Source organism: Oenanthe melanoleuca, chromosome 1, assembly GCF_029582105.1.
Source record: "Oenanthe melanoleuca isolate GR-GAL-2019-014 chromosome 1, OMel1.0, whole genome shotgun sequence".
In the NCBI taxonomy this organism is placed as follows: domain Eukaryota; kingdom Metazoa; phylum Chordata; class Aves; order Passeriformes; family Muscicapidae; genus Oenanthe; species Oenanthe melanoleuca.
In genome coordinates, this window is record NC_079333.1 from 27,924,158 (window position 1) to 27,951,915 (window position 27,758).

The window sequence follows — 27,758 nt, forward strand, 5'->3', positions numbered from 1 at the left end:
TGCAAGAAAGTATGTTGCAGACTGAAATTTCAGCAGAATTGTTTTCAGCAGTGTTAGTTTGCTGGTCTCTTAGATTCTTTGTATTAGAAGAGGCAAATGTAAAGTTCTCTCAAGTAAAAGCCCTGTTCTGGAAAATATTATATTTATATATTTGCAAATTTACTGGAGGTCAAACTATATAATGAAATTATTTTGTGAATGTGGAAAAGAAAATGCAAGGGGGATGAAAGGCAATCAGGAAAATGGGTAGGAAGGTGATGGATGGAGGGAGGAAGGAAGGAAGGAGAAATACAGTCAAAATACAGAGAAACATAGGAACAGTAGACATACTAAAATTCATTATCAAAAGTCACAAAATCACTCTGTGACTCCTTGAAAGCTGTTCTTATCAGTAAAGGTCAAGGTAAAGAAAGCACTGAGTACCTTGACCTTTTCCTCATCCATTGTCCCCAGGGTCCCTCATCCATTTAGCCACAGGCCCACATTTTCCTTACCCTCCCTTTTGGTGCCTGTGTACTTGCAGATCATTGTTCCATTGTCAGGCCTAACAAATGTCAGGAATCAAGGAGCTGTAGGCAGAGGTAGCAGGAGGCCTTCAGAGGAGTGAATCAATTTACCCTTTTACAACCTATCAATAAGGAAATAATAGGGGGGATTGCAACTGCTGGTGAGGTCTAATGCAAATCTCAATTTCTCTGTCAAAGTGAATAAGCCCAACATTCAGTGCTTTTTGACAGATTACTCAGTTATGAAATAAGAAGAGACAGTGTGTAGTTCTGGACCTGTGATTCACCCCCACCAGTCATGAAAAAAGAAAGAACACAGCGTAGAAAAAAAAAATACTCTTTTAAATTCATTTTCAAGGTATGTATTTTAAAGCTTCCTTGAAATTCCCCATTAAAATTTGCCTTTACCAGCACTGTCTCACAAATGATTAACCAATTGGTAATCTCACAAGTAAGGGATTTACAATACTGTGAGAGAGACTCTGAAGTGGAAACATTTCACTGCCTCCTACACCTTTGCACACACACCTGAAACCCAGCCCAGTCTCCACTCCCACGAGCAGAACCAGGACAACGTGCAGCATTCCTCACTCATCTCCATGTCAGGATTCTAAGCAGCAGCTCAGCTCCAGCTCACCTCCTCTCACCTCATGGGCACATTGTCATCACTGAGCTTGACATATTGCTGTAAAGATCATTTTCTTAGCTTGCTGTTTCAACTACATTACCCTTCTATTAATATCGAAATTGCTGAATCTTTATATTCTATTAAATCCAAAAGCTGATTGCACTTTCCAGGGCTGTTCAAAGCATGTGTCCTGCTACCTATCTGAATTTCTTATTCAGCACCAAGAGATTAATTCAAGCCTCCAGTGCCAAACTCCATCTCACACTTCTTAGATTTTTCAAACATATTTTAATGAATAATAATACTAGAACCATGACAGTGTATATACTGTTCAATGAAGGTTAGCCTGAAAAAAATGTAAAACTAGGCCAATGGGTTTATATTTCTGTTTTCTCCATATTTGACATTCAATTTCTGTCCTGCTTTTCTAAGAGAATTTTTGTAGTCAGACTTAATGGGAGACAAAGATAGATAAGAATTTTAAGCAAAGAAGGTGCTTGCACTTATTTTTGTGAGATTTTCATGAAAACATGAAACTATTCTCATAGTCTCTAAAATACCACTGTTTTATTGAAGGCAAAATCTCAGTGCCATCTTTCTGTCTGTTTATGTCTGTTCCTTTCTCAAAAGAAAACCAATAATGCTTCTCTGTGCTCATAAAATATGTCTTTGTTGCTGTGTAAAAGAGAAGGCAAAAGTATTTATGTTTGCAAGACTTATTTCCACCTGGTAAAACTGGGCATTCTAACCATACCTACTAGAAAACAAAGGCATTCTAAGCTCAAGACAGGTTTACCCTCATGTAAATCCATCCATTTCAGCAGAATTATTCTTGATTTATATAGATTCGAAACCAGCTCACATCTATATATAAAATTGTATTTAAAAGGATGAATCACTGGTGGTTTTGCTCAAGAATAGTTTTCACCATTCTGTTTCACGATTGTGTAGAAATGTTAGGAGATATTTTTTGTATTGCTTTCCTAACTGTGTTTTAAAAATGGGTGTAAGATACCAAAAGCTTATTTGATGGTTAACACAAAGCTGGAAAAGCCTGATTTATATCAACATGACTATCAATTGCTGCTTTTGAAATACAGTGTAGATACATTTTTAACAGGGGTGGTTCAGAGTCACTGTAGTTAACAGAAATCACTGAAGACCTCTGAACATTTCAGTAGATGTTTGATTAATAATGCAAGAAATGCTGAACACTCTGATTTGCTCATGTGTGTCAGTAGCACTCAGCATGATTATTTATTGTAGAATCAGTTCCATACCAGCAGGGTATTTAAAAACACTCCTCATCTACCTTGTATAATATGGAGCAAGAGTAATTCTGCTGAAACTAGAGGTATTACCCTTGTTCTGCATGTTAGATACATATCCATGTTCTTAAATGACTGCTGAAAACACGTTGAAGTCAATTATGGCATTCACAGCCCTCCTGGGAAAAAATATATTACCAAGCCTGCAATTGACAGGTCATTAATATCAGTCTCTTCCAATAAAATTTCTCACACTAGGTAAACTAACACCAAATATCATTTAATGGCCAAATATGAGCAAGTGTAGTTCATTAGGCTAAATTTACAGGGTGGTTAAGAACATATATGTTGTCCTTGCTATTAATGGGGACTAGTCTCACAAATACACACAATTGCCTTTGGAGTCTGCAGAAAGGCTAATATTTCCTTGTCCATTACTGAGCAGACTGTCATGGTTTAATCTCAGTTGGCAACTAAATACCATGCAGCTGCACCTTCACTTGTCTTCTTCCCCAGGGAGGTGAGGAGGAGAAGAAGGAGGAAAAAAAAAAAAGAAGCAAAACTCATGAGCTAAGAGTAGCTTAATAATTGAAAGAATGTAAAATAAAATAATAATAATAATAATGTTATTAACACTAATACTAATACTAATACTAATACTAATACTACTACTAATAATAATAATTTTTATAAAATGGAGAGGAAGAGACAACAAGTGATGCACAGTGTAGTTTCTCAGCACAGACTGATGCCCAGCCCATCCCTGAGCAGCAATCAGCAGCTCCCAGCCTTCTCACTCCAGTTTATACACTGAGCATAAAGTTCAGTGGAATATCCCTTCAGCCACCTGGGGTCAGCTGCCCTGGCCATGCTTCCTCCCATTTTCTTGTGCTCCTGCTCACTGACGGGGTATGAGACACTGAAAAGTCCTTGGTTAGAGCAGGCACTGCTCAGCAACCACCAAAACATCAGTATGTCAACAACACAGTTCTCACATTAAATCCAAAGCACAGCACTGTGCCAGCTACTAAGGAAATGAACTCTGTCCCAGCTGAAACCAGGAGGAGAAATTACAAGTAACTTTCCTTTGCATGGGCATTTGAAACCTCAGATTTAAATTTAATTGGCTGCTTTAACATGGATTTAAAATACTGTCACCGTGAAAAAAAAACATTGATACCCAGTGTAGTTCCAGAATCTGATCATTAATGAATTACCATAAGATACTCAGTCACACAACAGTTTCTTCTCTGACACTATTCCAAATCAAGAAAGTTACTCTACTCCCCATCTTAGAACTAAAATGCAAATGTGATGCATAACCCTAATTCTGAGAGAGCAGGACCATGCTGTTTAATAATTCAATAACTGCCTTAACATTGTGATCATTTGTCACTTCAGCCACGCAGTTCCTTAAAGATACATTAATATTTTTGCTTACAAAATTCTTTAGCAGGTATATGTGTGTGCATACATATGCATGCAATGTTTTATATTTACATCAAATTCAAACTGGATATTGTGTCATGTCTTTGTACACCCATGTTAGTCTTATTAAAGCTGTCTCAGAGAAGATACTACTATGCCTATGTGAGCTCAAACACTGCAAAATGATAAAATCCTGATTAAAGTCTTATATCACATCAAGTGTCTGTACATATATATACATATACATATGCATTTATATGTTGATAGTGAAGCTCTGTGTTTAAAAACGCAGTTTCATGGAAAAGTTCTAGCTTTATATTTCTTTATTTCCCTTGTATTTGCTATGTTACTCTATATGGGTGTTGTGACAAAATTCAGTTTAGATGCACCCTAAAGATGCACCCTTCCATTTCAAGTTCAAAACCAACCTCACATTTTAGAAATAGTACCAGCTGAGCTGAACTAATTCGGTGAGCTGTTAGTAATACAAGCTCCCAGTTCAGAAAGGGAGCATTTAAATATATTTGTCTCTTTGAGTTTAGGTCACTTCCAAACATTCACACCTTTGATTCAGCAATTAAATATAGTTGGTCTTGTTTTCTTGAATTCTGTAATACTTAAACAACCTCCCAGGTCATAGAGATGCCCACCTGGATCCTGGGCTCCCTTACCTGCCCCACAGGGTGTCCCACTGCCAGCTGTGCCCTGTGACAGGATCAGAAGCAATGGCACAGACTGAAACACTGGAGGTTCCATCTTAAAATCAGGAAATTCTGTTTTACTGCAGAAATGACTGAGCACTGGCACAAATTGCCCAGGTTGATTGTGTAGTCTCTCTCCTTGGAGATCATCAAAAGCCATCTGGACACACGTAGGCAGCTGGCCTGAGGTGGTACTGCCTGAGCATGGGGTTGGACCAGGTCACCTCCAGAGGTCCCTTCCAGCCTCAACTGCTCTGTGGTTCTGTGAAACCAAGCACAATCTACAAATAAAATTGGGAATCTAAGTGTTTTATATGTCTATTTCAGACATCATGTTTGCCCTCTTTGCTGATATTTTAAAATCTGGTGAATTTAGGAATCTATAACAAAGGAACACAGCCTCTGTTTTTTCTCAAATATTCAATCCTTTGAAATGCTGAGCATGTTCACATTTCTATTCACTATGGTGTTTTTTACACCTGATGAACTGAGGTCTCAATAAAATGAAAAGGACCAATGATTTATTAAAGTCACTGGATTGTACAGACTGTGCAGAACAAAGGAAGTCAAGTCAATTAACTTAATGTGCTAGGCAACAATTCTATATTTAGCTTTTTTCACTTTGCATTGGTTTTAGTTTTTTGACTGCTTGATATGACTTTGCTATCTCTGACATCAACATAAAGTCAAAATCCTTCTTAATCATCTAGTTTTAGTGTGAAATCCTAGTTAAATTAGGTAGTGTTATTTATTTGGGATTTCTTAACAAGTTAGGGGAGATGCTGTTTTCAGTTTCCATTTTTCTTCCTTCATCTTTTAACAATTTAGATCTTTCTCTGTGGTATGATCTTCAAAAGAAACATTATTGTTTGAGGGACACAATTTGTGTGTCTTGCTGCTGGTGGCAGAACGTTGCATTCCTCTGAATGGCAACATGCTTCAGAGTTCTGCTGAAAATTACTGTGTTGTCAGTAAGGAGAGAAAAATAAAAAAATAAGAGCTGGGGTTTTTTTTATGTGGTGCAGAATGATTTTACCTCCAGGGATTTAGTATCTAAAAAAAAAAAAAAAAAAAAAAAAAAACACCACCAAAAAAACCCAAATGAAAACAAGAAAACCACCACCCCAAACATTTTTACAAGCCTATTTTAGGGGATTTTCTTGATGACAGTAATTTGTTTTCCATGGTATTTTAAGAAATATGCACAAGTATTTGGATAGAGACCTAATGTTCTTTCTCTATCATTGAATCAACAAAACTCTATTATTTTCTCTTGTTATTGTTTTACTTTGAATGGTTCAGCTAGGGTCTGGAATCTGCTCACATAAATTCAAATGCTTCAATAAGGTATCTGAGCTGCTGGCCTGCTTGTCCTGTCTAAGCAGCAGAGACAGAGACCTCTGAATGGCAACTCTGCCCATCTCAAACCATACTTTAGAGAAATCTTTTTCTTTCCATTGATCCCAGACAGAGCCTACGGTGGTTTGGCGGCCAAACTTCAGTTATATTAACAGACCAAACACAGTGGGTTTTGATTTGTATGACAGTACTGAGAGCATACTCCCCTGATTTATATGTCTATGAAAAAATCCTATTTTTTGTCTGTGTTTTTCACATTTTCAAATGCTTCTCCTTGTCAGAAAGCTCTCCCTACCCATTAATTCTGGATGTGCAGCCAGTTCAGAAGTGAGAGCTGATACTTCTTCTCCTCCTCTATCCCACTCAGCTGCCAATCATTCCATGAACAGAAATATTTAAAGAAACAGGGTCCCATAAAGCTTGATATATTCCAAAAAGAAAAGAAAAAAAAAAAGCACTCCATGTCAATAAAACCTTGAATCACCTTGAACTGAGACACTATTTTTACTTCTGTTATTTCTCTGTTCTTTTTTTCCAGTTTCTGAGATCGTGTTAGTATTAAAATAACCAGAAAGTGAAACTTCCAGTCTTATCCTTTAACTCCAAGTTATCTTAAACAATTCAGAGCTTTTTTTTCTTTTTGCTTTTTTTTATTTTAGGGATTTTTAGGACAGTACAACAGCACATCAAAAGGCAAGAAAATCTGAAGGTCTGTTCTGCCATCGGAACACAGATAGGGTTGGTGCAACAAAGAATTTTGCATTGCTGTGCATCATGCTGTGCCCATACTGTGGCTAAAGAACAATAATGCCAACCTTATATGTGGAAAGGTGATAAGACTGTCTTAAAAAAGACACTGAATCTGCGTCAATTGGTTACTTTTATAGGCCTTTCTGCAACCAGAAACTTTTACTCAGTCTTTTCAAGGTTTCTTCACAACTGTGAATAGTAAAAACCTTTCAAAGGCTGAGATCCACTCTGTGAGCTTTTGGGTTAAGAAAAGTCACATGAATCAGTGAAATTCACAGGCCAGAAGCATTTAATCAGAAAACATCAGTCTTCACACTGATCAAGCTATTTACACAGCATCCACAGAAGACTCATTTGAACAGAAGCCCAGTTATACGGGTCTCAGTTACATTTTCTGCTCTTGCTGTTGCTAGTAATTTCCTTGTTGCTCTACAGCTTTCTTAAGTGGAGCCACCTCTCCAGTCTGTAGGGCTTCTACACCAATTGTTTATATTGCTTCTCTCCTACTGCCTGAGTAAAGGGAGGATGAACCACTCACGCATGCACAAGGACGTCTCGTTACCCAGCTGCTCCTGGGGATGCTCTTGGCAGAGCCAGGTCTTTTCACACCACAAGAAGCAATCAGTACCCGGGAAGGATGTCAGCATGTGAAAGGACATGTGGCCACTGCAGAAATGGGGGAGCAGGGTGCAGACTGTCCTTGCATGCCTGAGACGTGCAGGAAGGACTCAGCTCCAGCTGACACCCTGACGTGCAAGCAGCATTTGCTTGTTGCAAAAGAGGCACTGACAGCTGTCAGGACAGTCACAGGTTGTGTTTTGTGGACAAAGCATTGTGCTTTGTGTCCACAAGTCAGGCAAGGATTCCCATTCTGCCTTAGCCAAGCGTGTACCCACTCTCATCTCAAAATAACATATGCTGCCTTATGAATCAGCATCAAGAGAAGTGCTGAGGCACAAAGGGAAAGTGCTGCCAATCCCTTATGAAAATGGCAGCAACAAGAAAGGGAAGGGAAATTATAGCAGCAAAAGCCAGGGTGGAGACAGGCTCTCCATTAATAGCAATGGAGGTGGCTCAGGGTGGGTTGTTCATAATATTTTAACTGACCTGAAACCAGTCAATATAAAATGCATACTTTCTCACTCCTGGAGGGAGAAGATGCACTCATCGTTGTAAATCTCAAGGGGAACTGTCTTCTAGAACTTGGAGTGCCCGAGAGAGAACAGAGTCAAAATTTTTCTCCTCTCATAGACTTAACCAGGTTTGTGAGGCCAAAAAGTTACTGACTTAGTTTTAGCAGCTGGCAATCCTGAGAACAAGCTAAAATGGGTTTCTGCTAGTTTTCTCCCCAGTTGGACCCTTTACATCTGATTTTAAAAAATAAACCTTTGTATGTCATCAGAAGAGTTGTAGTCTAATGACTACAAATAAAAATAGTAATTGCTAAGAGGCAACAGAGTACAATATGCTTTTGATCAGTTTCTTCTAGAAATTCCTGCATGGAAGTTGTAACATTAAATTTCAAATGTCTTATTAATGTCTCTTCTGAAGACAGTTGACAGTATATGGAGTTTCTGATTTAGCAGAGGGGTACAAAATACACTGAAAATGGAATATAAAAAAAAAAGTTAAGCTTAGAAAAATACAAGAACTGCAGCTGCAGTTAAATCATAGTACAAATGTATTTTTATAATATGTCCATGGTCATGACATTAGGTGTTCCCAGTTACTGGGGAGGATAATGTGAGTTGAAGGCATCTTAACCCCATTGCTCTCACTGAAATTATTCTGTTAGTTTTTCAACTTTCATACTTTATGTTGGGTCATATAAGCACAGTCTCCTTTGCAAGTCTGCCTAACTCAGGGAGGTGTTCATGTTCTTTTAATGAACTCAGGGAGAAAAATTTAAACTATCAGTTGATTCACTTAAAATCAGCTTCTTTCCAACAACTGTGGGAAGCTGCATTATTCCCTGAGTTTCACAGGCACTTCATCCTTGCCTATCTTCAGTGAGCCATCTTCCATTGTTGGTGTTGGTTCAGATAGCCACATTCCACCTCCAGGGGGTTCATCTGTCACAAAAAGATGCAAAATTCTGTTAACCCACACTAAGAAATGGCTGATTCCTTCAAGGTCACACAGCGAGATAGACTTAAGACCAACAGAGAGGACAAAAAACTTCCAGGTGATGAAGAGAAAGTCTGTGCTATAAGATATTAAGATCCAGTGAGGTACAGCACCAAAGGAAGTGGCAGGGTGTCATTGCTCTGTGCAAGGAAATGTTGTTTTTTGCCAGTTGACAAATGGAGGTGCCAAATGTGGGACTTCTATTCAATGTTGGTGCCCATTTGCTGGTAGCTCTGCAGCAGCACTGAGCTGTAAGTCACTGTGCTTATTTCCTCTGTCACTTCAGCTCAGGAACTGCCATTTCTCTGTCTTGTTCTTCTTTCTGTCCTCACTTATCCTGCAGAGGGTAAGAAATAATAAACATGGACACTTCTTAGGCAGAGACCTCTTCTAGAGCTGAAGTACATCTGAAACTAGGCTGAGTGTAGATGAGGAGCTTGGCTAGGGCATGGAGTAGGTGGTCAACTGGATATTCTTCCTCCTCCTAAGTACTAAGTGCTAAGGCCCAGCAGAGCCTACAGAATATAATGTCTTCCTGAAAAACTTCCTATAGAGCTGTTGTGAAACAGCTGAAACTCAGTGAGAGGAGAAGACTGGTATATCAGCTGCAAAGTGACTTTCAGAGATCAGTGTCTTAGAAATTTGCTAAGCAGAGAAGGGCTTCCATTAAATTTTCTGCTAATTTAAGAAAATAATTTGTACAGATAGAATACTCTGGTTATTTTTGTTAATAATTAGTCTCTAAAAATAGTGGAGCTCTACTTTTTCATATGAAGTTCAGCCTACTGCCTGATACTGAGAAAAGGCCTAAAAATAACTGGTTTTATAGTTGATTAGCACTTTCTGGTTCTTGTTCTTTCTCACTAGAGAATCAGTCAAGATGATGCTGAGGAGAGGCCAGTCAGTGATACAGCAACTTTTCCTACAAGAAAGCTGCTGTGAGCATTGAAAATGGAGGCTCCAACTCCCCTGACCTCTCCTCAACAGATTTTCATGCATTTGCCAGGGCAATGCAAAGTAGCTTGAAAGTACCAAGTCTTCTTTTTTCCCTTTCCATTCATTTCCATTGCCTTGCCTGTTCAGCAAGGCAGGCACTTGTGCAGCAGCAATGATAGTAAAAGCCAATGAGAAAATCACAATGGAAAGTTCACACTTCTCTGGCTTTGTATCTTCATAACTCTTTATGCAATGATCTGCAACAAACTCTTCCTCTTCACTGCATTCAACTTTGATATTTTCAGTGCAGGCTTCTATAACTTCTGTTGCTATTTCTACAACAAGCTGTGCCTTGTGATGAGAGGCGTTTTAAAGTAATCTGGCACATGAATATCTCTCTTCACTTGAAAATCAATAAAAACCTTCAGTCGCATTTACATTTCTGTGTACTGCTTCCAGATAACAGGAGCATGTCTTCCCTGGGTTATAGCTGATCATAAAGTGAAAACAACTGCTAGGGCTTCGTGCCTCAGAAGATGACCTTGTCCTTATTTTTTTTCTTGTCACAAAAAGAGCTGACTTGCCTAGCCATCCTTAAAATAGAACTAATTACCATCTGTTAACAGGCCCCTAATGTTCTGACTATAGATCCTTATGCACCATTCATCGTTTCATTGCCATGATGATAAATTGTTTGTAATTCAGAATTCATGTGGAATTACATCAGCTTACCTGGATGACCCAGCATCCGTTGTGGAGAGTTTTTCTGTAGAGCCTTGCACACTGAACGTTGGACTCCACAGAGAAATGCAAGGGCAGCTTTTTAATCAATTTACATTTGAGTTATACTGTATAAAAGGATTCCAGCAATCCTCTGGAATGATGATGAGTCCTCTCTGTTGCATGGAGAAGGAAGGACAGAGAAATGAGAAACCTAGATGCTCCTTCCAGCTAGTCCAAGTTGGTGCAAAGGCAGCCCTAGAAAATTTGCTCCTTATGTGCTGAGCCCCACATTACAGGAGGAAAAGGAGCTGAGTCGTGACTTGCTACACGATAGAGGCTTTGAGCCACTCCCAGGGAAACATAGCATGGAATGATTTCTTCATTCTGCATGATTGCATAGTGCCAAATCTACCCAAGCAGCAGGGAACATGACTCACCAGCAACCTTGAACTTTGCTCATGTGCACACAAGAAGAGCCCCTTACCCTTGTTCCAGCTACTCCCTCACAGCTGAGCCGCCCTAGAACTGGTTCTGCATTCACAGGTCTTGGTGACTCCTCTCAGCCACACATAAAACTGAGAGTGTTTCCATCCTGGCCAAAAAAAATGAGGCAAGACTGGTGCAGTTTGACTACTTGTATTGAAGAATACCATAGCTGTGTGCTACTTGTTGATGGCATAGAAGTGCTTGCCCAGCCAGGCAGGTGGGACATTAAATATCAGTATCAGTGCAATTAGTAAGCATATAGCATTAACAATTATCACTACCAAATATAGAGGTGACTGTGCAATGAATGCCCAGGAATGAAACTGATATGGTTTATTTTTAGATTCTTTTCGTTTGGGACCGATATTTTAAAATCATCTGGAAGACCTGATGCATTTTATTAATGCAGAGATATTTCTTTCCCTTGTGTAACTCCCTGAAAGACAAATCAGAAATAAAATTACATTAAACTTGGAAAAGCTCTTTATTTCCCAGAGGCTGTAGCCTAATTCAAATGGAAAATACTGTTATCAGCTTTTCCTCTTTCCAGTTTCGACAGTAGATGGGCAGTACTCATACCTCAAACCTTCCCTCTGAACAACCACAAAAAATAAGCCTCTAATAGCTCTTTCAGAACAACACACTATTTCTCCTTCTTATATCTGTGCATCTTGATTTCTTTTATTCTAGATGGTTTTGGACATAGGCCTTTAAAAGCAAGAGATCTGTCAAAACTCCCAAAACCCAGACATCTCAGAAGAAAAATCTGTTTCAGAAGAACATCAAACATAGTTTATGCCTACTGCTTGTTTTTTCTGGATAATTGAATGGGAGAGGAAAAGTATTTCATGGTGATTAGTCAATTAAAGTGCTCCCTGGCCTTTACTGGCTGTTTAGGTGTTACATGCTCTTCAAATTTTGATAGAATTGATACAAATTATGTAACATATGGTTGTCAACAACAATCATAACTCTCATAGTTATGACCTAAATTACAAATTCCTGTGATGGTATCAGAATTTCATAGAGTCAACACTGATAGGCTGGGGACCACACATTAAGGCACCTTCCTGTTTTTCACTACCATGTTAGCTTCTACCAAGGGAATGAAGAATGAAATTAAATAAAATTAAATTCTCATCTTCTTTTGCAGAAAATGAGTGACTTAAAATGACAAGGCGGATTTCTTTCAATCTTTTGGTTTTATTTGCCTTTCATGAATCCTTGGAAAGGGTCAGGATGCTCCCACAGAAAGCAGGGACTTGTGGTGTTACCATGCCGGACATAGCTATAAATCTGTGTAAGTCTAGAAGCTTCATCCTGCAAGAGACACTGGCTTTGTGGAGCTGCTGGTGTGCTTCTCTGTGGTTCACACACCAGAGTGAACTTTTCAGACTGGATTCTGGAACAGGAGAAAGGCTGCTATAGCATAAACCAACCAAGAAGCTCATATGTATCAGCAAGGCACTATATTCAGAAGAGCATGAAATATTTATTTATTATTATAGTTATTTATATAAATTATATAAATATAAGTATATTAAATATTATATTTAGAAAGCATGCTTTTCCTAGGAGCCCTGATATATGGTACTGATGCAGGAAAAAGCTGAGAAGTCTGGAATGTCTCTCAGAAGCACCTAGCCCTGGTGGCCTAGCCTGTATTTCTCAGCCTGCCAGATTTCCTTATAGGTATCAATCTTGTGTCAAAATAACCAGTATGCTTGAATATATCTGCCTCTTCTGTTCTTGATTATGGTGAAAAATGGAAATAAAACCGCAGGACATCTAGCTACAGATCATCACAGCTTTCTTTATTTATCTATAATTCTCCTTTATTTAAATCTTCAGTTTCAGATTCTTGACTTGCATGGCAGAGACCATTAAACTACAACAAATCCATATGCTTAATACGTGGAGGCAACAGCATGGGTATTCATGGAGATCCATTTCCAGATTATTGATAGCAGCTAGATTAGTCTCTACCCTATGAAAAGAATAATTAATTTAGCCATCTGCCAAGTGCAGTTCACTTTTGGTCTTATCCACCAGAGGACAACGCTTCCAAAACACGATCCCCCGCTGAGCTGAAGCTGTGAAACCCTGGCTGTGATAGAAGCAGGTTTGAGACTTCAGCCAGCACTTGAGAACCTCCTCACTGTGCAACTTTCCTCACTCCTAATGAGGCTCAAGGGGCTCCAAACAAACAGATGGGCAGCAGTCTACTGACAGACCATCTGCTCAACACCACCAAGCACAGGTGACAACACGAGGCATTTCTCCAGCTGTTCTTGTAGCAGGGATCTTGCAAACCAAAAAGGTGTTGCTGTGGTATTAAATCTAAAATAATAATAGCGTTAGATCTACCAAATGCCAAAGATAATCAAAATGCAACCTTCTCTTAAACAAAAGTGCCTCTCAGCATGTTTAAAATAATTCTTTGCTATTCTTCCACAAGGTGGTTCGCAAAGAATAAATTTCAGTTAATACTAATGCATTTCTCTCATATTTTCTTTTTTTTTCTCCTGTGCTAAACTAGGATTTTTCATGCCCTGCATGGAACATTCTACTCTACATGCCTTGCAAAATCTCCATTTTTATGAAAAGTAACACAGGTTCAATTAAATGTCAATATCTGTAACTTGTTGATTTTTTTTCCCCAATGGGACCATGCACTAAGCAGTCATGAGAGCAGACTGGATGAAGAGCATTTTAATTATATGCACTGGCACACAGAATGGTCTAGAACTGCTCACACATTAATAAATAATACAAATACTTAATATCATTCACGTTCTTAAATTTTGTCAACTCATTTCCTGTAATCTCTGTTCCCTTATGTTACACATAGCTTTAGAAGGTTTTCATTCCTGAGTGATATGTCCTCATCTTCTTCTAGTGTGTATTCTTTAATCTCATGAAAGAAGGTTCTGTTCTTACTGTGTGTACAAATCTATCACAAGAATTTATAACCTACCTCATAACTTGGATTAGGCTCAGGTTTGCAAACCTTGCCACCTGTATTCCTGCACAGTGCAAATATAACTTAATAATGTCTTAATATCATAGAAAAATATGTGTGGAAAGGACCTTTTATCTGAGCAGCACCCTGCTCAGATAAAAGATAACTTTAAAGGCCAGTAAGGGATATTCTCCGGCTGAGTTTCACAATCTACACAGTTGGAGACCCCACACATCCTCTAAGCATTTGTTTCAGTGCTGAACATCTATTAGGGAGAAGAATTATTCCTGCATACCCAGGAATATTGGAAACTGGAAATTGCATTGGTTATTTTGTAACCTGTCACTGAGAATATTCTGGCTTTTACACGTCAGACAGTGCCCATTAAATATCCTTACAGTATGAAGTACCCTGGGTCAGATCCACAAAGGTATCACTGCACCTATCTTGCATTCACATATCTAAATTTCTTTTTAGCTTCTGCACAGTAAGTAACAACTTCACAAACATTGTGATCTTAACATTCCTTTTTGCTGCTTGGGGTAATTTCTGCTGCAGCCTAAGTAGGCTGCATGGTACTGATGCTTATGATACTGATGACCAACTTGCATCTTTTCCCTTGACTTTTTGAGGATTTGGATATCTAAGGAATAATCTAGTTCTTGTATAACTGATCAGTCTCAGGTGTTGTGGACAGAGGCTTTATTAAAAAAAAGTCAGTGTTTTCACAATATTTTTTCCTATCACCATTACTTAGGGATATGATGTCACAGTTGTAATAGACTCTAAGCTATGCTTGTCTGCATAAAGGACAGTGACTTTCCTGCTGATAACAAATGGACAGATTTGTCTATGACAGGTTGATCTGGCATTTCAAACAACCCATGTAGAAAGTTCAGAGCAGCACCTCACTTTCAAGTGGCTGAAGAAGGGGTGGCCTCAAAGCAAGCAATTTTAAGAACCAGCTCTCTCTCCCAGTATTCTTACAGAGTCTGTCTGACTAGATTTAGAGTTTAGATAGATTTGCATTTCCATTGAACTCAGAGTTATGTGCAACTTAAAACAGACTGAGCCTGATATTCATCAAGCAGAAAGTAGATTTATAGCTGCTGAAGAATTGGTAATTTCATACTGGTTTTTAGACAATATAAAGCTTCCACTAAGTAAATGTTCTTTACTGGTCTTCAAAGGTCCTACTTCCTGAAAGCATGTACTTCATACAGGCATATACACATATATATATATGTCTCCTTGTTCCCAAACAGCTACATCTATCTGCAGTTGAATGGTGGAACTCCTTGATTTCCTGCCATTTTGCTTTCCTTGTAAACTTCTCATCCTTTTTCCCATGTCTAGAGAGCTAACAAAGTCGTGTTTCGTTCCAGTACGTGCTCTTTATGTCCCCAGCTCTAATTAAGTTCTGAGCAGAGCCTGATCTTCTTTGTACACCACCATTACTGATCATCCAGTCTGGAGGCTACACACTGTACATGTAACACCAGCCAGGTGGCTCAATAAATCTAGAGCAGGTAGAAAGCATGACAGCTGAAATCTAGCTGCTTCAATTTTACTAGATCATCAAATCACTTATCCTTCTACCTAATTTCTGGTTTTGTATTTGATATTTCCACACTTCTGTCAAATCAGACTGGCTTGGACAAGCTCAAAAATTATTAATGGGAGGCATAAGCAAGATACTGTAAGAGCTTAATTTCCTCAGAAAATCAGGTTAAAACTTCTCTGATAATGGATTAGATTCTTTGCCCTATCCAAAGATCACTTAAGATAAGCCTTGGACAAAGACTTCTAAACAATACAAGATAAAGGAGTCAAAGGAGGTTTTAACCTGCGTGATGACTGCCAAGAAGTTTTTGTTGAAACCTAAATTTTGGCAGGAGGATAGCAAATACCTCTTATATTTGGCTGTGCTTTTATATCTGCAGCAGGAAGAAGCTGTATTGTTAGAATTGCTATGGTGATTGCATATCAGTTGATAATCTCTTGCACTCTAGAGGTCTTGATTATTAAGTTCAGACCAATGAAAATGGTGTTAGGCACATTCTATTCTAGTAGTTCTGACATAGAAAGGTATCTGGCTCCAAAAATAAGTAAAATTGACATTTAGATATGATAAAGCCTCTTGTTTAAAAGGAAGATGATGCTGAAATTGAATAAATTAAAACTGTAATTCCATTCTTAATTAGCTTTTTAAGGAAAAGTTAAGCATTTCCCAGCAGAAGGTACAGCTAACCACTTCAATGTCTTAAAAATGCCATAAATAACTAAGAATTTGTCAAGAACAAAACACTGCAGCTTGAACAACAGTTTTGCAAGGATTGGAATTTTAACCTCCAGCCCGGTGTCTCCATAGTAATATCAAGAAAGGAGAATTGGAATTCAAGTTTATTTTTACTCTATACACCACAGCTTTTGTCACAAACCTCCTAAAAATGAATTGTGCATATTTCACCATCTTGTCTCTCTGTAGACAGATGGATATATCTGAAAGGCTCAAATTTTTGAAAACAGCTCATGATTTTTGAATACCCAGTTCTCTTTTGTATTTTGGAGTTGTACACCCAGACAGCCTTGTCGGTCCATTTTTTCAAAGAAGAACTTCAGCATTATCCATTGATGCAGATGGGCAACTCTATATATCTTGAAGTCACACAGAGGAGTCTCTGAGGTGCCTATATGTGTTTTAGAAACCTACATCAGGATGTTGAGTTGTGGGATTTTGAGAAAGAATAAGGTTTACAAATCTTGTCTTTCGTGAGAATTCAAGGCATTCATTTCATTTCATTTCATTTCATTTCATTTCATTTCATTTCATTTCATTTCATTTCATTTCAAATCAGTCCTGTACTAGTACATTTGATCACCTGCAGTGTACGAACAAAGAAAAAAGAAATAATTTTTATTTGATTTTTAAAAGAAGGAAAGTATTTCCATAATTTAATTGGATTTAAATGTTGGAATGGTACACAAAAGTAGGATTTCAGTTGTTTCTCCAATCCTTCAGACCCCCCACCTCCACCTTCAGTACCAAATGGGAGATGGAAAAATAGAGGGCTGAGTGTTTAGCACAGTGAAGAATGAATTCTGAAGCAGCTGCTTCCATTCTTTCAGACTTCATCTGCATTAGCAGCAAGCCAGTGTTCTGGAATTGTGTGCAGCTGGCCAGAATCCATACATGGGTTCTGCAGAGACAGTTTTTTAGATTCTTTACATTGACGTGAGGTTTGTCCCCAGCCCAGATGCTTTGCCTTTTCAGGTGTTATTCAAAAGATGAGTTGTTCCTCATGTAGGCTATATATATATGCTAAGCTTGCAAATCACATCAAGGGCTCTTTTCAGTTCTGGACAGAATACAGGAAGTTGTCTTTCCTTGATAGCTTTTGTCTTAAAAGCATATTTTCTCCTTAAGCAATTATACCATATTCCTAAAAGCATAATTGTTTCTGGTGCACAATCTCAGAGCTGTACACCTGAAGACTTTATTGTTTCTGATACAAATAATAGTATTCATTGCAATTCTTTATTCTGTAGTTGTCTCCTGTGTTTATGTTTACCCCAGATATTTTTGTCATAGGACATAAGTTGCTCTCAAGTGAAATTGTTCATGGAGTCAATGGCAAGTTATTGACAGAGGGATTTCCTGAGCCCCACTCACAATATTTTTCTTATAATTGTGACGTTGTTTTGGAATTCCAGAATTCTGTGCAGGATGTATTACAGATGCTGCAAAATTTACACCATTTGAATCTGGAAGGTGTGCATTGTGTTAGCATGCCTAAAATAGAAACGAAGCAGCTGGTTTAAGGTCCCTGTGACACAGTGCTGCTGGCTGGGAAAATCACCACCCCTACTCAGTTTCCTACTGCCCCTGCTGCATGAGGCTGTGGTACCCACAGCACAGGATGGACAGTGCAGGATCTACTGGCACTCAGAGCCCAGTGTTGCCACACACCCACCATCAACACGTTTCACCACAGGCTGCTTGGCTACAAACTGAGGCAGCTAAGAAGCAGAACTAAAAGGCTTCTGCCTTCTTCTGCTGGGTGGGATAAGTTCTTCCTGGCCGACATGTAGATGCACAGTTGAGAGCAGTAAGTCTCCAGGTAGTTTGGATAAATCTGAGAAGTACTGCAAATCAAAGGTGCAATACTGCCTCAGTGGCTTAATGAAACTTATCTTGCCAGCCCTTGGCCATAGGAGAATTGAGTTGCAGAGTAGGAAACAGCTATATTAATTCTTTTACAGGAAAGCAATTCATTCAGACACCTTTCCTAGCCTAAGTGGTTAGGTTTCATTTCTTTCTGAATCTTTAGTCAGAATAACCTTGTTCTCATAATCCTGCCTAGACCCTTCCATACAGCCAGGTGCAGAATTGGGACTGCCTGAGATCCAGATAGGAGATTTGCCTTTAAGACCAGCCTCCTTTCCTGTAGCAAATGTCTTCTGTTGTACAGCTAACCATTTTAAATTTGCAGCTTGACAGCGACAGAAATGCTAGAAGCCCCCTGGTTTCATTTACAAAAACTGATATAACTTCATTCCATATATTTTGGCAATTGTCTTTGATGTACTGATGTGTGTCTGGAGACATTCTTACCTAAGACAGCAACAGAATTCAGTGACTGTTTTATTTTGTAATTTATATAAATTTATGTATTTTGCTTGTAAAATGATGCAGAGGGTAAGATTTAGGAGAAAAGTGTAAGACCTTACAGATTTCATATTAAAAATTTCAAACACCTACAGTTTAAGTCTTTGTAATCCAGCAGACAAATACAGAAAGGACTGCTGAGAAAGGTAACTGCAAAAATTACATAGGGTGCATGCCAATGGAGAAAAAAGTTAAGATATAGCCTCAAGTATGAAATTAAAAGTAACAGGATTATATTTGAAAGAGTTGAATATTAAGAGCAACACTTTGACAGAAATGAGTTATCAGTGTTACTGCTTGGAATGAATAGGCAATGAAGAATGTCTTAAGAGAAATTTATGCAGAGGGACATTTTTGAAACTAGACCAGACAGAAATACAAACACCAGTTGGAAGCAATTATTCTGTGTGGGAGGTGAACTAAGTGAGGTAAACAGGGTGAGGTGATAAAGTTAAAAAATACAAGAAATAGAAAGGACTTATAAGTAAAGCACTTCTGTATCTCTGGGGATGAAAAGTGTTACAGGAACATAAAGCACTGGTATTTACTTTTTTAACAGATGGACCAAAGAAACTATCAAAAAGATGACACATATAAATCTACAAATGAACAAGAGTAGAAAATGTGGGGGCTTTTTTTCTTCTTCCTCTTTTTTTTTTTTTTTTTTTTTTTAATTGAAGCAAACTGAACTAGGCTAATTGATGCTATTCAGAGACAGTACAAGGGATTGGTACCTCACAGTGCCAAGCTATAGAAGACAGCATGAACTTTATAAAAGAAGCGAGCAGAGACTCAGGCAACTCTGGTCCCCACTGGAAAACTACTGAGTCGTAAAAAAAATACAAGATTATATGATATTTAAAGTAGGATTGACCTTAATCTATTGAAGTTGTTGACCCATAATTTGCAGGTGACTTAGTGCATGGGTGAAGCTGTAGCATATTGTTCCATCTTTCTCAGTTTTCAGCATTTTGCTTCATGTTAAGGACTCAAAATGTAGATACACACGTGGGCCAGACAAGAGTTTGTTTTGCCTCATATTTGAAAAGCATTCTGTCTTCTGTGCTACGTGCTACAGGTATCAAATCTGAACCAAGGGGGTGTGAGAATTCTGTGTCTATCGGAATGCTGGTGTTGGAGATGCAATGCACAATAAAAAATTTAAGTGCTGAGGGGCATGGTGTGTTGGAAAAGCATAACTCCTGCATCTCCCAACAACAGGAAACTGCATTAAGGGACCATACATGCCACACAGCTCCTTACAGTGCTTTCTGAACATTGTGAGAGACTTTCAGATACCATCAGGGACTCATCAATATAGACAGGTACCTTACCTGATAATTAAGAATCAATTGGGAATCCTGCCATTTTTGGCAACACTGTGTCTGGAATCCTTTTTTATGAGCTCTTCCTTGTAGGGGAACTATTTATTTATTGCAACCTGCCTCTCACAAAGCTGGGGCAGTTTGACAGAATAGGACACTAATGGAGAAAAAGTAGCTCTTTGCTGCTTTGTGTCAAATGTTTGCAGTAACCTGCTTCAGCCAACACCAGTAATTTGCCATTACTCTGCACTAATTTAGGTATCTGTAGAGAAACATTAAGGAAAAATCCATTAAGGAAATTTTTCAAGACATCAAATAAGTTAAAGATCCAGGAACAGAAGGCAGCCTAAATTTCACTTATGATACACCAGGTGTCTTTGGAATTGTTATCTACTAGATAGTTACAACAACACTACTAACAGTAATATCACTATGGTAGACAGAGAGAGAAATATTTTCTTTTAATGGCGCCTCTTAACAATATTCCTTGTTCTCCTAGGTTTGCACCATTCCATCCCAGCCTCCTCAGCCTACTGTTGTTCCAAAGCCAGTTCAATCTGTTATACATGCTCCATTGCAACCAAGCTGCCCGGGCCGAGGCAAGATGGCAAAACTCATCAATCCAGAAGAGATGACATCCAGGGATTATTACTTTGATTCCTATGCTCACTTTGGAATTCATGAGGTAATCTTTATTTTTGTTTCAGCAATTGTTAAATAACTAAGAATATAATATTTATTATAAATATTTCTGTTTTACTTACTTATCTGTATCCCACCTGCTCATGATTATATTCCTTTGCCTTTCCTCAGATGATTGTGTAGTCTGGTTAAGTGCCAGAGATATCACCCATTTCTCTAGAGACTTGTACTCAAAACTTATGTCCCACCTAGATTCTCATTGTAGCTGCCTGTGCAGTGGTGAATTTCAGCAGTGCATCAATACAGTGCATTGATGAGGGCTGCAAACCAGCCCAGCCACAGCCAGGGGCACTCCCTTGTTGCTGAGTTGGGGATTCTGTTCTCTTGAGTGCTTGGGCACAGAGATCAGCAGAACAGCTACTCAGCTGACATGAGAAGCCAAGCAGCTTCTTGACTCCTGGCATGTTACTTGAATGCACAGGCAGCATTGATGGGAACATTGAGCCCAATCACCTCCATTAAATACACTCCTGGGAAGAATTTGAAATACTTTGGATGGACCATTTACTATCAAAATATTGAATGTAGATGAGTTCCAAATAAGTCACTGATACCTTGTCCTGCTGATGTTTTTGTGACGCAAGAGGATGAGATCTTTAAGAGCAGGATGCAAAAAATGTGAAATGACTCAGTGCACTCCTCTCAAACAGCATAGCAAACAATATACAAACAATATCTATTAATAGCAAACAATATCTATTTCCATTACTCTAGTAATTGTTTGTGGGGTGTAAACATAAAAGATATCTATCTGCCAGTGACATCTTGCCAGTGTAGCATTCAGAAATTCAGTGCAAGAATGAGAGAAGATAAAGAAACAATTGAGTGGGAAGGAGACCTGGAGAAATTTTGAAGACACTTCAGAGACCTTAAATCAAATGGATCTCCTGATGGAAGGATAGAGCTGTGGAGATCTCAGGGAGTGCAGGGAGCTTCTTGCTGAGGCTGGGAAGTTGGAGGTTTCCTCCTTGCCTGCAGGAGGTGTGCACTGGTAAAGGATCTGTGTCAACAAGTAAAGGAGCTGCTAGAGGAGGCTGGCAGACTTTGAAGCATCAGGGGCATGAGGAGGAGACTGACTGGATCTTCTCTGAGAGCATGAAGGTACAAGAGCCTAAAACCCCAACTGTACTGAAAGGAGAGGCAGTCAGAGTCTGTACTCCTCAGGTTTGGAAGTGGGGACTGCTCTGATGGTGAAGGCTGGGAACTTGTGACTTCTGGGAATGAGAGGGAAGCTCTTGATCCACCTGCAGATGTCTGGCTGCAGAATAGAGTCAGTGTCTTCATTGCAGCTGAGGGGCAGGAAGGTCTGTCCAACAAACCTCCAGAACCAGGTGGCTCTGAGCCAGGCAGAAACAGTAGGAGCAAGTAACAAGTGACAGCTGCCAAAGGCTCCCACCTGCAGGGTGCAGAGGCCCCCATCTGCTGACAAGACCTTCTGCCAAGGCATTTGGATCTGGGACATTGTGGAGAGGCTGCTGATATTTGTCCATTCCTTAGACCAGCCCTTAAAGCCTGCTGCTGCTGTTCTACAAGAGCACCAGAGAGACCTGGAGCATATCAAGTGTCACTGGGCAGCTCTTAGGATGATAATCAACAGGAAGGTATGCCAGGTGGATTTTTGCCTCAATTCTAACAGTTCAAACAAGGACTTGAGGAGAAATGTTACCACAGGTCCACAAGTGCAACTGGTGTCAGTGACAAGTTTTTGGTTTTTATATCTATTGGACCCTCTCTGAGGATAGAGGTTCTGCTAGGCAGAGGTGGAATCCACCTGAAAAAAACAGGCCAAAAGGCATCAGTATTGACTCCTGGGGAGATACCACTAGTGACTGGCCTCCAGATGGACTTTGTGCTGCTCATTACAACATTTTCAGAGCAGCTGTTCAGTCAGTTCTCAGCTCACTGCACTGGCCATTTATGTAGTCCATAGTTCACCCATTTTTCAATTAGGGTGTTATGGGGAAAAATGTTTAAAATTTTGCAAAGAAATCAAGATTAAAAACACCCATTCCTTTTCCCTCATCCACAAAGCCCATTATTTCACCATAGAAAGATACCAAGTGCTCAGTCATCTCCAAATCCATGCTGAACACACCCAGGCACCTTCTTGTTCTTAATGTGTGTGCAAACAGTTTCCATGAGGGTCTGCTCACACCTTTTCAGTGATGATGGACTGCTCTTTACCTGATACCAAATCATGCATTATGATAAAAGTAGCCTTTTATTCATCTGCAGTTCCTGAGCACACACAGTGTCCTGCCAAGACAGGTAAGTAAGCAGCTGATTTGTGTAACAATCCAGTTCATGATTGCCTCAGATTGCTGGGCAGTGAATGAAAATTGAAATTAAAAATTTAAAACCTGATTTGTCTACTTGCTTAAATTACAAAATTAAGCAATAGTATAAGCAAACTTCTAATAGTATAAGCAAACTAGTATAAGCAGCCTTCTAGACATAACTGAAGCATTTTCAGAAAACTAAAGTCTGTGTTGAATGCTCTACTCTTCTCTTAAAACTTGCACCTGGGTCTTGAGCTGGGTCCTCTTTATTGATACAATTTGACTGACAGATGTACAAGAGAAAGCAAGGTGTTGATGGAATTAAATGCATGAACTGCTGCTGTCAGTGCATCAGAAATCAGCACCTAACAATGGCAACTCGAACTAGTGAGATAGTAGTCTAGGTGATAAATTAATACATAATCTTCTGGAAACTGATCAGATAAATGAGTGGACAGAAGAGCAGTGAGGGAGGACCTTGCAATACAGAATTTCTAAGCTCTGCTATGGACTTCTGCCTCACACTAGGCAAGGCTGTCAAGCCTGCTCTCTTATAATGCCTTATAGAACAATTTCTTTTTTATTCAAAGACGAACCTCAGAAGGTCCCTCCACTGAGCCTCTGGGTTGTGCATGAATTAGGAGGAAAGGAACACTTGGATTTCTGTGTGGCTTCTGTCTATTCCCAGGGCAGTGCTGTGGTTAGATTACATTCTGGTTGTTGATTGTCACAGTGAAGGAATAGCAAAATAAAATCATACAAGGGGCATCATGCTGCTTCTTAATAATTCATCTCTAAGTAGCTGGCGTTTTACAGTTGTTTCAGTGTGTGCACCCCAAAGTAGCTGAGAAACCCTTCATGTTGTGTATTAATAGTGCTTAAAAGGCAGCAAGGGAATGCATTCAGCAGCAGTGTGGAATGCATATAAACATTTCAAATAGTGACACAATACTTTTATTTTCATCACAGGAAATGTTAAAAGATGAAGTGCGCACATTAACCTATAGAAACTCAATGTATCACAATAAACATGTTTTTAAAGATAAGATTGTCCTCGATGTTGGAAGTGGCACGGGAATCCTCTCCATGTTTGCTGCAAAGGCAGGAGCCAAGAAGGTATATGGGGTAAGAAGACTTTCTCTCACATTTTGAATTTGTTTGTGCATTTTGCCTGAAAATTTGGCTTCATGATTTACCTTTCTTACTTGTCTTGGTTTGAAATTCTACTCCAAGCTCGTCTATGGCTTATTTTATAGTGACTTCAGTGGAGTTCTGTGGTATTCTTTGACTTGCACTACTGTGTCTTTCCCAAATTGGGATGTAAATGTCTTTTTATATGTGGAACCTTGGTGATCTGGTAATATTCACATTTCTTCTTGGCTGAAAAAAAAAAAAAAAGTTAAAGAGAATCACTCCTACTCAGAGGGGTTAAGTGAACTATTTTGCTTTTTAAATTTTCAAGGTCTGCAACTTTGTAGTCTTGGAAACAAATTTCCTTAATACACTTTCCCCTGCATATTACAACTCAGCAAATTGTGCAAGAAAGCATGTGCATGTTTTCTGTGCCAACAATAACACTTTTCAGAGGCAGAAGGAAATTATTACCTTAAATACATTGAACTTTAGGAGCATGAATGTGCTGTTCTCTGCAGAGAAGTCATTTCAGAGAGCATAGATTTGCTTACTAAGTATATTCAAACTTATTTGGACTGACTCTAAAATGACAAATGTAGTTTCTTTTTGCTTTGGACTTCTGTTTGCCCTGAAGACACATAGCAACATAGAACAGGGAAAATAGATCCTATTTCTCGGTATACTTTAACAAAATTGTTTACTAAAGCTTAATTGGGTACATCTGTGCATTTGAAGACACTGATGTCACTGAATACCCAAACAGTGTGTCTTCATTAATGGTAATGATACATGAAATGTCATTTCAATTCTCAGGCTTATGTTTTCAAAATCCAGTGTTACTTCTGAGTATCTCATTTGAATATCAGTCTAGAGCATGAAACTATAGATAGCTGGAATCAAAACGTGCTGGAAAAAGTTTTGGAGTTTAAGCCCCAGACTGGCAGCTAGAATGTATTTTCTTTTTAACCAAGTATTACTTATTAATATGTTTTATTACCTCAAAAACTTAGGGAGGACAGAACCTCAGCTTCCTGTGATGCAGAAATGCAGGTCTCATGCAAAGATGTTGCAGTGCTGCAGAAGTATAAGCATATACAAAATGATGATGCTGTGCTCCCACCTTCCTTTCTCTCAGATCCCTGGCCATATGGTCTCCCTCCCTCCCTTGTGCTGGCACTGGTGCTTAGCTGGTTCTACAGTGAGCCAGCTCACTGGCAGAAAATTCACCAAGAAAAGTAAATACTTTCCCACATGTTTGTTGTTGTGGTGGTTTTTTGTGTTTGGGTTTTTGGTGGTTTTTTTTCCCTTTGGATTTCTCTGGAGTTCAGGCTTTACCTCAGGCCTTTCTAAAGCTCAGTGGCACAGCAGTGCCAGCTCACCCATGGACTGTTCATCGCTGAAGCTGGTGGGTGTGCTATCCATGGAACTTAGCTCTCAGAGGAACTCCCTTAGGTGTGAAACTCTTTGGCTGCAGCCAAAGAATTCCAACCTTCTTGTCAGATGAGCTGTCTCACTGTGAGCCCTGTACACAGCAAGCTGCAGAGTGGATCTGTGGTGGACAAGCAGCCATTTCAGATACCTAGCAGTGGCAATCTTATTGAGAATTTATCAATTGAGAATTTATGGTCATATTTGCCACTGGAAACTGTGAATGTTCCACTTAAAAAGCAAACATTTGCCATGAGTTATTACATAGAGCTGAGATGTTCAGTTTCTTCTCTACAATTAAATGTGATTTTTCAAATAGCATGATGTGGGAACTGTTGACAAATGCAGTGTTGGTTTTTTGACTACAGAAATCACTCTCCTCTTACTCACACCTTCCCTCTTTGGGTTCAAAGTCATCCACTACTCTGTCTGGTTCTTCTTATCCCTTCTTATTAACTTATTCACTTATTCCTTGCCACTGCCTAAGCCAACTGCTAGAATTATCTCTGAGTCTTCAAGAGATGTAAATCGTAAAATCATTAATTTAAAGCTAAAGTATCAAGTTGGCCAAGGACATGTCTAGTCCAATTTGAAAAATCTCCAAGTATAGAGACTCTAAATACTCTCTCAGCAATGATTCCAGGCCTAGAATCAGCAGGAATTTCCCTTGCCACATCTCGTGATTATTGACTTTTGTCTTGTCCCTGTGAATTTCAGAAAACAGTTTGGCTTTACTTTATCTGCAAGCCCTTTTGGGATACTTCTAGATTGCTATTGGACTGGGGGGGATCTCTTCCACAACCCGAACAGAGCCAGCCCCTCCTTTTCTCTTCTTTCTTCACCTGCTCTGAGCCCTAACCCTTGTGGGAGGGTACCAATGTGCCATCCAGTGATGCTCATCTAACAGGGGAGCTGTTGTAAGAAATGTAGAGATGGAATTGGCAGATAGCTGTCGGTGCTTAGGAGGGGCCAGTGGGGATTACAAAAATACATAAAGTATCCCTTGAAGCCTTAGTTCATCTGCTGCATTTAGTCATACAAAATTGAGGACAGTCCCTGCAGTAGAACTATCTGAATTCCATGGTGTCTTCAGACAAACAAGACAGTGCAGGGAAGAAGGAGTTAAGCAGAGAAAATGAAGGCTGATGTGAGATGTCAGCTGCTTTGTATAAAAAGGTGGTGATGAGGACACAGCCCAGGGGAAATCTGGAAATCTTGTGACTGTTTCAGAAAGAGACCACATTCAGAAAGAGAAGACATTTGCAGCAGAAGATGGAAGACTGAGAAGCAAAATGAAAGCCAAGGTGAATATGCACACACAGAAGCAGATACAGCTGAAGCAATTCGAGGGCCTTGCTGGGACCACTGCTATTTAATATCTTCATTAAGGACAATAGATAGTGGGATTGAGTTCACCCTCAGCGAGTTTGCAGATGACACAAAACTGCTTTGTGCTGCTGATATACTTGAGGGAAAATGCCCCACACAGAGGAATCTTGTCAGGCATGAGGACCCCTGATTTCCAACAGGGCCAAGAACAGGATCCTTCACTTAAATCAGGGCAATCCTTGGAAGATCTCTTCAAGCCCAAACCATCCTATGATTCTGTGATTATAAACTCAGGTGCAGACTGAGTTTGGATTGGAACATGCACTTTTCACAAAATCCAGATGCTTTGCAAAATAGGGCAGATTTGAGCAGATCACTGACTTGAAAGAAAACTGAGAAAAAACCCGACAACACCATTTTTTCCTCAATTTCTTCACCTACAGAATTCAGTTTTCTTTTTTCTGAAATGACTCGCTTTTTAACATAAAACTCAACCACAGTATATAGTCCAAGTCAAAATGCAGATGAACAACTTTAGTCACCCTTAAGCAAGTTTATTTTCTGAAATATGTATTCCTTCATGAAATATTTAAGTGTTGGGGCTTTTTATTCTTTTGCTTCTTTGCATCTGAAGCAGATTTTTGGAAACCTGTTAACATTCATGAGAGAGAACTTTTAATTTCTTTGTACCTTGTTTTTTAGAAATTTTGGAAAGTAACTACCAAATACCTACATATATCTTTATTTAAAAACCTTCCAAAATGGGCAATGGAATTGAAAATACCAGACAGAAGTGACTAAACATGGGGAAAATGAGTGTAATGGCAGTAACTATAGAAAGTCTATACAGTCCACAGTAAGGGAAGGACCTGGATGGAGCGAAAAAACAGACCTCACCCCAAAGGATTTCTTCCTTGAGCTCTCTGGAGTGGCACTCAGGTTTTCCTTTCCACAAGCCAGTTTTGGTCTATGCTTAAGCCATTGTGCCAGACATTTTAGGAATTGTTTACATCCACAG

At 39.2% G+C, this 27,758-nt stretch overlaps 1 protein-coding gene across 1 annotated transcript in view; it reads left to right on the forward strand.

Annotated features, from left to right (window-relative positions):
* The window catches only part of PRMT8 (protein arginine methyltransferase 8), a 58,445-nt gene that overhangs the window by 10,557 nt on the left and 20,130 nt on the right, over nucleotides 1–27,758 (forward strand). The window contains exons 3-4 of the mRNA XM_056495528.1: nucleotides 20,368–20,553; nucleotides 23,819–23,974. Of these exons, the coding sequence (XP_056351503.1) occupies nucleotides 20,368–20,553; nucleotides 23,819–23,974 (342 nt within the window). The remainder of the gene's footprint in view (nucleotides 1–20,367; nucleotides 20,554–23,818; nucleotides 23,975–27,758) is intronic.